The sequence below is a fragment of the Xiphophorus hellerii genome, chromosome 1 (assembly GCF_003331165.1).
Source record: "Xiphophorus hellerii strain 12219 chromosome 1, Xiphophorus_hellerii-4.1, whole genome shotgun sequence".
Lineage (NCBI taxonomy): Eukaryota > Metazoa > Chordata > Actinopteri > Cyprinodontiformes > Poeciliidae > Xiphophorus > Xiphophorus hellerii.
Window position 1 is genome coordinate 15,885,417 of NC_045672.1, and position 9,681 is coordinate 15,895,097.

Consider the following 9,681-nt stretch of genomic DNA (forward strand, 5'->3'; position numbering starts at 1 on the left):
AAGTGTATAATTAATATGTGGTAATCTGCTATTTAAAGATGCAGTATGTAACTTTTACATATATATATTTTTTTTTTTGTTGAAATTGTCAATATGCCATGACAGTATGGTATGAAACAGATAATCTGTGAAAAAAATCAAGCTCCTCTGCCTTTTCCCAGTGCTTCCAGTGCTACCTAGAAACAACTAATCAAAGCCAGGAGGAAGGTCTTAGTGCTGTCAATCACCATCTCCCATGGAGCTGCTCATCTCATGGTATGCATCCATGGTTGAGCTCCTTCTTGTTGCTACTGCTCCTTCCAGATATCAGAGCCTGTTGTAAATGTTTATGCTAGCTAGCATAGCCACTAATGATGGCAGATACACAATTTTCTTGTAGCAGTAAGTTGTTTCTCCGCCATTAGAACTTTGAGAAGCAAGTATGTGAAGTCAACAGAGCTAAGACCCTCCGTTATGCTCTGATTGGCTGTTTTTGGTCAGGAGCGGTCCATTGCTACAGACAGCAATAGTAGCTCAGGGAGGAGGTGGAAGAGATTGTTCTTTTCAGATCTTCTCATTTTAAACTGTCACAACATGCTAATAGTTTTAACAAATATGTAAAATACAAATTTTTTTATTAACTTACACACTGCGGCTTTAATTAAAGCATACATAGGGGTTGACAATACGGCTGAGAAACATGTCATGATATCTTAACAGTCGATATCAATAATTATTGATAATTTTTTTGTTTGTTTTAAATATCTGAAATACTGCCAAATTGACCTTCCCTGTTTTCTCCACAGCTTCCTTTTGAGCTGTTGATCCCATCTTTGGAAAATTGAGTAGTAGAAAACAATCCATTTTTGCATTACTTGCTCCTTTCAGTTGTTTACCGGGAGTGAAAATAGGCTTACAAGTTCATTTCCTGTTGCAAGATGGGATTTTCTTTTTTACTCAATATGATCATTGGTTGTTGTTTTTATTAATTATCTGTGTTTTGTGAGGGAAATATCACAACAACCCCATACTAAAGAATAGTGACATGGATGAAGAAGAAAAATGGTAATCTGATATTTTGTTGGGGGTGCTATGACTTCTCCAGGGGGAGCTATAGCACCCCTTTGGGCCCCCCTGGCGCCGCCACTGATTACAAGTCATATTTTCAGTTTTTATTGTTCTCTCTTTTTTTGTTCAAAGTTGAAAATAAACATAAATTTCACATATTTTCTAGAGGGCTGTCAACATTAACCTGATAACACATGCGATTGATCTAAAAATGTGCTACAATAATAATCTTATAAATGCAGATTAATGATGCTGACCTAAAAGCGTCTCTCTCACGGAGGGTTACCTTGCTCACAGCAGCGCGGAGCGACGAACGACAGCGAAAGGTGAACGTTTTCCTCAATACCAGACAGCAACAAAGGTTTAACTTTGTTCAACTTTCTTGTGTTGCGTCGCTTCACAACCCACATCTGCGCATTTATGTGCACCATTCCTGCAAGATCCACAACTGCATACATAACGTATTTCAGGCTTACAATGTTAATCATAGTGATTAATCACAGCATTAGAATGTGATTAATCTGATTACATTTTTAGTCCATTGTTAGTACTACTTTTTTTTATTATTTAATGATGGTGATCTTTTGGCAAGCTCGTGATTTGGAAATTCAAACAATATGGCATCACATGATGGGATTCACTGAAAATATGTAATTATGTTTATCGCCACTCTGAAACAGAACAGCTTGCCTTTAAATGCACATTAGGACTTTAGAGCTTTGCATCAGTCAAAAAGCATCTCTGCAGCACAGTTGCTGCTGTATCAAACACTATCGTGCTGCACGTTAAATATTGAGCTGCTAATGAAAACAATCTAGAATTCAACACAAAAAGATGACCAGGATCTCATAATATTTCAAAGTTTATTTGTGCTTGTGGTTTAAAAGGTTAAAATAGAAAAAGAAGTTCATCATTAATTAATTAAATTAATTAAAATCAAAGTGTCCATAAAAATCCTGGATACTTCACAGTTTCACAATGTACTGCTGCTCTCCATTTAATAAGAAAAATAAAATAAAATTAATGATGACATAAGTGAAAATGTTTCTGCATCACTACAACATCGCTGATTTGGTCACAAACCCAGGCGCAGTCAAACATGATTAAGCAAAAAGCATGTTTTTACGTTAGGTAAAAATATACCCAGGCAATACGCAGCTGCCACTGAGCCATAATTAATTTGTCTCCACTCCCACTGGGAGCGCTGTCTGAGAAATACTGTGAAATATTCTGAGATTATATCCAAGGGGGTATTATAATATTACCGTGGCCAATATACTTCACAGAGCAGCAAACCTTTTGAGGGCAAAAAGTCTCCATCCTGGCTTTGATCACCTTGTCATGGTGTGGAAGAAGCTGTAACCAGAGCAGATAAACAGCAGTTGAAGATTCTTCAGTAGCATCTGGAATCAGTGATGGCTGCCTTGTGCGCTTACAGTCTTATTTATGGGTAAATTAAAATCAGCATCTTCTTTCCTGCCCCTCTCTGCTAGTGTCTGTTCTATGGTTCGGTTTCTGTTGACAAGCAGAACAGGGGCTGTGCGATTGGTTGTGTCCATCTCCTCCTGAGACACTGTAACGCTCACAGCAGCGGCCATCTTTGTCTGCGGGTGCAGTCTCGGCCTGCGGTGCGCGGAGGGCAGGTAGCGTGGTACGTAGCCATAAGCTCTCAGGTGGTAGGTGTAATACTCCAGAGTATACATCAGCTCTGCTTCCACATAATGGAATGACACGGCCAGGTCCGAGCAGCACTGTGGACCCTGAAAAAACACAAAAAGAAAAGTGCATATCAAGCATATAGATTACACAACAAACATCATGCTTAGCATTTTAATGTCAGCCAATCTCACACGAGAACAGCAATTTATGAGCAAGATGCAAAAGTGAGCATTGGCGATCTCCTATTAGGAAGACTTTGGTATGCTGCTCCAATATATGCTTACAATTATTGCATGAAATGAATATTCTGTGGGGTTTATGCTCATGTTACTGCACTTTTAGTTTGAAGAAAACAGAAAAACTGGCATCTTCCTCCATAAATTGATTCACATCTGACTGAACAGCTTGTTCTTTTCCATTCATCATAAACAAATATGACTTTTCACAGCAAATAATTGGAGTGAAAGCTAGACCAAGAATTTCAGCTTATAATTAAATGAATTTATGAAGTCTTTCTATTTCTCCATGCAGTCTCTCATCCGCATGGCTTCTTCACCCGAAATGCCCTTTTCTAATAAGGCTAATCCACTCAGAGGATGTCTGCCTAATGAGAACTATCAGTAATTGGCTTTCATGTTGATTAGTTATACTAAGAGTTACTGCCACAGTTCCACTTTACAGCGCTGAACCCTAGTACCGGATATAGCACATGAAGGGACTTGCCTCAACAATCGGGTAGAAACAATAACTCCAATACCAGAAGCTCTTGGAGAACTTTGTGGTGAGATGGTGCTCCGGCACAAACGGGTGAAAGGTTTCCCGATGCAACGTGTCTCTAGAGTCCCCTGCCAGAACACCCATCTTCTCCAAACACTGCCCCAAGGCCAGGTCTTCAACAGGGGTGGTGTGTGTGCAAGCCTTGGTCTGGAAACCTTCGACAAACCTTCTAAGGGCCTCCTTGCTGAGCACGTACCCCGCACCTCCACTCATATAGCCTTGTTTGGTGTACGGCTTAAAGCGTTTACCAAAATAGATGGGCTCTTCAGGAGTGTGGTTGGACAGAAGCCAACGCAGGTTATCGACCACCACAAAGGTGTCATCATCAGCTTTAAGGAACCAGTCTGCTTCATTCACGTGATGCTCGTAGACATACTGGAAGGCTCGGATGGTTTTCCAGTAGAGCTGGTCGCGGCCCTCTTTGGTGCCCAGCCCCACAGTGGGAAAGGAGGTGTCTTCCACGGAGCTCATGAACACCACAATGTTGCAGTGCCGACTCCAGGTGGCTCGGACATGGCTGGCCCTGCTCTGGAGGTTATATGGCCTTGTCATTACCCAGCAGAGAATGCGAACCCTCTGGAACAGCATGTCTGCCACCTTGCTGTCTTCATCTACATACAGAGAACAAAACACCAGTGTTACAATCTGCTTAGGAAAATTATTCTTTGTTTTGATAAAGAGAGATACGCTGAGAAATGCTGAATCAATCAGAGAAATGCGCATTTGTCTTTAGATATTTTATTTAGAAAATCAGAAAAAGGCTCAGAAATCAACGTGTGATTTAAGAAAAGGAAGACAGAAGTGAAACTTAAAGCACTCTTGTATATCTTTCCAGTCATGTACACAGCACCTCCCATCCATCTCTCCCCTGGGAGTTTCTCTCATTTACCCGGTTCAAAGGAGTTTCAGTGGAAAAGAGAAGAAAAACATCTTCACTGAAACCTCCATTATCAGTTCCTGCTCAAAAACCTTTGTTATTAGTTCATTCTTCCCAGTAAATAAGCCAAAATTGTATTTTCCAAGACAAATCCTACTCTGTAAGCACAGTATGTGTGGTTCTACAATTTCATAAGGCAAACCTTAAACCTAACCTCATTTAGTCACATTATTACCAGCAGCTTTTATGTATATCATTTGGATTTTATTGTGACCAATCGACAGAGTATTGTTAGAAAAATTATCCTCCTGTTCATTTACTCATGAGTTTATTTTACAAGTTATGTTTTCATATTATTCTTTTTAGATTATTCTTTTTTTATTATTACTCTCATATTATTCTTCTTTTTATATTTACTTAACTTCTCTTTCTTTTGTAGTATGTTATTAACTTTGTTTAGGATGTTTGCTTGGAAGCTAAAAACGTTAAACATTCATGTGTTATTAGTTCCATCTGTAACTGATTAGTTGTGGTCAGCCACATGCCCTTATAAGGGCATGTCCATAGGAGGTTTCAGAATGTAAAGACGGTTGGTCAATTCTCTGTGTGACTGTGTGAAGAGAAGCCCAACCTCCTTTTTCTATACAATAAAGAGAAATGCAAAGAAAGAACTGGCAGAATTGAGTCCAGACAGTGTTTGACAGCGATTCGTCGCGTCTGTTCTCAATTCTCCTATTCTGCAGAAAAGAAATCAAAAGAAACCTAATCTCTGTCTCTGGCTGATTCTTTGCAGGTTATGACAAAATAAACCTATCAAGTATTGCATAATTGTGAAGTGGAAAATATTTTTTAACAATCCATCCATTCATCATCAAACACGCTTATCCTTGCAGGGTCATGAGAGAAGCTGGTGCCTATCTCCCGCAGTCAAAGGACAGGTCGCCAGTCCATCGCAGGGCAACACAGACACAGGACGAACAACCATGCAAGCACATACTCACACCTAATGAGAATTTTGAGAGACCAATTAACCTAACAGCCATGGTTTTTGGACTGTGGGAGGAAGCTGGCGGTGAGAGCCTATGCATGCATAAGGGGAACGTGCAAAGTCCATGCAGAATGAGGGGCCAGGATTTGAAATCAGGAACTTCTTGCTGCAAGGAAACAGATATACAGTGCAACCTTTCATCAAAAATGTGTTTAGCCCTTTTTACCTTTAAATCCTGTGCAACCAATTGCCAAAACACATCACCCTGAAACCTATTACAGACTGTAAAACGCTGCAAACAGAGGAGGAGGTTCAGCTTCCAGCAGATTAAGTAATTAAACATTCAGCCACAGCGACAATTCAGGCGTTCAGATCAAAGCAGATCCATGTGTTAGAGTGACCCAGTCAAAGTAGAGGTCAAAATCTAATTGAGAACAAAACATGCTCTCTAACTAATCTGACTAAGCTTAAAATTGGTAATGATATTGATGCCTAGATGTTCAAGGACACTATGTAACCATTTTTTTTTACAGTTTTCTGTTGGTATCACATAAAATCCCAATAAATAACTCTGAAGTTTGTGGTTTTAAATTGTAAAAGGGTAAGTAGTTCAATTCTTCTGCAAGACAGCACACCATCTTATGTTTTATTAATTAAGTCAAATCAATCAGTACACTCTGAAATTCTTCAGTTGTAATATTTTCATTGACTAACAGGAAAATGGGATGACCATAATTACTCTATAACGAGACAATTTTTAAGTAGTTTTTAGCCTCTATTTTCTAAACTTTGCTTCGGGGTGTTTGTTCAAATTAGAGGCTTGGAGTTCTTAAGTTGGATAACTTCAGAAGATGATTTATTTTAAAGGAGTTATTTTGTCTGTACAGTTAAACTACCAAGTGCTTCCTTAAGTAGACAGTCTTGCTAACTAAAAAAGCAACAGAAAAGAACCACAATGGGCATTTAGAATTTAAATCTACCACAACATGCATGCATAGCACCTGCTTGGTGAGGGTGGAGCAGGTTGATGAGTGCGCCTCCTTCTCTCCTCCAAATGGTTGGCCGCTCCCCTGATACTGTGGCTGTCTCCTGAGCCTCAGAGAGCACAGGGTAGCTCCGCTCGAACCACAGCTGATGCAGGAAGAAGTACATGCTGCAGGTTCCCACCACTAAGCCAAGTGAGAAGGCCCATTTGGAGCTGGGGCCCTTCATGGTGAAAGTCTCTCCTGTTCTGCAAAGTCCCAACTTATAGCATGCCTACATGGAACAAAAGCACAAGTTAATCAGATTGATGAGCATCTTATTATTTCATTAGTATTAAACCCTCATGTGGCAAATCTCTATTCCTTAAAGAGTTCAATGGACAATAACATAGGGTGACGCGTCTTTAGAGCATTCTGTAGTTTTGCACCAGGTCACTCAGTCTCCTGAGCGATCCAAACACCAGCATGCCTTTGGTTGGAACTCTGGGTAGAACTATGAAATGAGATTAGCTGTTCATCAAGCCATGTTCAGGTGCAGCTCAGGATTTCCAGTATTAAAAAGAAGGTTAACTTTTTGCCTCGGTCTGACACAATTGTAACTTACGCTGGACACCTAAGCTCTAGAGGTCCATGAAAACAGCAACTGTTAAATCTGGCACCTAAGAAAATAATTTTTAAAAAAAATAAAAAATGTAAAAACCAATGAAAAGGTCGTCGGTGTGTAAGCACTGTCTCATTGTCCCAAGGTGTTAAGAGCAATGGATGACAATTTCTTTATTTTGAAAAAACAAACAATAAAGACAGAAGAAAGAAAGTGAAAACAAATAATGAAGCCCATTGGCATGCAATTTTACATCATTTGTTCAAAAAGGAGCATGTAGAAGATAGAAGATATTATGATTCCCTGCCCTTTTTCTCCTACTCACCAACTTACAAAGATTTAAATCTACCCACACCAGATAAACTCTTAAATTGTTTCCACAAATTGCCCCTTTAGAAAGTGCTGAATCAATGATCTTCTCTCATTGGATAGTCTCGGAAAATCTACAAGAACAACCACAATGCTTATCTCATCGTTACAGGTCGGGGTCAAAACGTAGACCGACTGGTAAATTGAGAGTTTTCCTTTGTGATGAAATTCTTTCTTCTCCATGACAGACTGGAGCAGCAGATCTGAGAGCAGACCAAGGTAAAATTTATTTATCCACCCCCCACTCTATCCAACCTTGACTCAACAAGTCACCACTTTTATAGTGTTGGAGTTTGATTTTAACCCTCTTGTACAGGACTTTGCGACTCTCTTTATCAGTAGAGGCGTTTTATAAGTAAACTTTGCGTACTTACCGTTCCTTCAACAATGCCTACTCCTATTGCTTTAACGTCTGTAATCTTGATCATAGAGACAGTTTCCCAAGGTTGAGAAACTATACACTACCCTCGTGTCAAGTTAGGCTTGTGGTGAGAAAAATGTTCTACTCAAACTGGGTTTTCTTGTTTCACCTGCTGCTTTCTGCCACAGTTGCATTTGACAGGTTTTCAAACAATGACAAGAACGATAACACTAACTGTTGACCTTCCCCGCAAAAAAAAAAAAAAGTAAAGGTAAATTTTTGGCTGTTAGAGTTTGGAAAGGGTCAAAGGGTCACGGCGAGACGTCTGGGTCATTTCCAAGTCGAACTTCTCCACAACCACAGCTTTATTGGAGTCCTCTTGATCTGCAGTGGTCATAATGATTATCAGAAATAACCCATGGAAGAAATATTGGCAATCCAGCAAAAGAAATTGGCTATGTGCAGGGGAAAAAAAGTGCAACTGGCTTTACAACTTATAATACTTAATATACAAGTGTGTCTTCACCTTTAAACCAAATAATAATACTTTTAACTTGTAGTACTTATGCAGTTACATTTATATCACAGAACTAATGGTAAAGCAACAATTCATCCCAAATGTCAAATCCTATCTGCACTTACACAATAGTTATGAGAAGGCTAAAAGTTTCCGCTGCAAACATCTTGCTGTCAGACACGCTTCACCTTCAGGAATCCAGTGAAGTTTTGTGGCTTAGGGAGTCATGGCCTGATAGTGTACAACTACATATTTCCAGCTGAAAGAAAGAGACTCATTTACAAAGAGAGTCTAAAAAACTTTGCATACTGCAACTGAAAAGGTGGCTTATGTCCTTCAGTTTCACTTATGATGCTTCTTGAATTAAAAATATTATGATTTACTGTCAACTAAGCACCCCAATAAACATAATGAACCTAATTATAATTTTTTTCTTGGAATGAAAGGATTTATATTGCATGTATTTATTGTCTTTTACTTGAATCCTCACACAAGAAAAGAAAATACACATATAGTGAGTAATCTGACATGCGGTCTGAGCTCACAAAAGAAACAAAATGAACTCCACGTTTCGCCGTAAATAATCAGAAATAGCAAAAGTATCATGTTTCTATTTGCACAGATGGCTAAAGACCAATATAAATCCAGTGTGTGTGTGTGTTTATTACCTTCGCTGTGGGATCAGTCATTTGTGGACACGGACTGCTTTCCTAAAGCTTGTCAGTGTTTCCTCGAATGGGCACACAACGCATCGGTAAATGCTGCACACGTTCAGCCAACGAACAGTTCTTCATGACTGAGGTTCTCTGCGGTTTTTTTGCGTGGCTGAATAAGATGATTACAGTGAGAAAAGCCACACAGCGTCCAGATTTACACCATTCAAATCCCACACGGCTTAGCTCTGCACATGCGGTTTCTCATTGGCTAACAGACAGTGACGCATAAGGAAGAAGGCTTCAACGTTTAAGATATGTACATAATATATGTATAGATTTATTTATTTCGTTTTTGCTTTAGATATGCGATGTTTTGTTTAATGTAAACAAGACACGTTTTATTAGAAATGCGAGATGCAAAAGGAAAAGAAATGGAGGCAAACATGTAGCTGTACAACTCTTTACCGCTGGAGGTCGCCCTAACGCTTTTATGCAAGCAACACGAATTGATGTTTGGATCCAGAAATAGGCAGTATTAAACCTTTCAGTGAAATCATAATTTAAAAAATTAGAATACACGTAACATTGGTCGCTTGTCAGATTTTAAATACCTTTTGAATAACAGCTTTTAATATAATATTTCTGTATTATTTTTAATGGTCTGATAAAAGTCTTGTCTGTAAGCAGAGGATAATCACAAACATTAGCAAAAGGTTGTAAACATAAACTAATGGCACATTAAGGTTAATAAACACAGACAGCGTTTCAATAATATTCCGATGTATTGAATATGACGATCAGTTTGACCTTTTTGTCAAACAGACATTATAATAGAAGTGAGGTTTC

General features: G+C 39.0%; 1 protein-coding gene across 2 annotated transcripts; it reads right to left on the minus strand.

The window, feature by feature from the left end:
* Window positions 1–1,891: 1,891 nt before the first annotated feature.
* On the minus strand, window positions 1,892–9,089 carry c1galt1la (core 1 synthase, glycoprotein-N-acetylgalactosamine 3-beta-galactosyltransferase 1, like a). Of its 2 annotated transcripts, XM_032574360.1 has the most exons (5): window positions 8,848–9,089; window positions 8,305–8,438; window positions 6,350–6,605; window positions 3,430–4,094; window positions 1,892–2,807 (listed from the first exon to the last, which is right to left on the minus strand). In XM_032574360.1, exons 3-5 carry the CDS (start codon window positions 6,558–6,560, stop codon window positions 2,457–2,459), a joined length of 1,227 nt encoding a protein of 408 aa, XP_032430251.1. In that variant the 5' UTR covers window positions 6,561–6,605; window positions 8,305–8,438; window positions 8,848–9,089; the 3' UTR covers window positions 1,892–2,456. The 2 variants fall into 2 exon arrangements, with proteins under 2 accessions (XP_032430251.1, XP_032430241.1); XM_032574350.1 differs by lacking the exon at window positions 8,305–8,438.
* Window positions 9,090–9,681: the final 592 nt, after the last annotated feature.

What these genes read in the sequence shown, in the direction of transcription:
- c1galt1la (XM_032574350.1), bottom strand. Translation starts at nt 8,868, where the DNA reads ATGACTGATCCCACAGCGAAG. An exon ending in TGACTGATCCCACAGCGAAG is followed by an intron (nt 6,606 to 8,847) that starts GTAATAAACACA and finishes TGTTCCATGTAG; the next exon opens with GCATGCTATAAGTTGGGACT. An exon ending in GTTTCTACCCGATTGTTGAG is followed by an intron (nt 2,808 to 3,429) that starts GCAAGTCCCTTC and finishes GTGTTTTTTCAG; the next exon opens with GGTCCACAGTGCTGCTCGGA.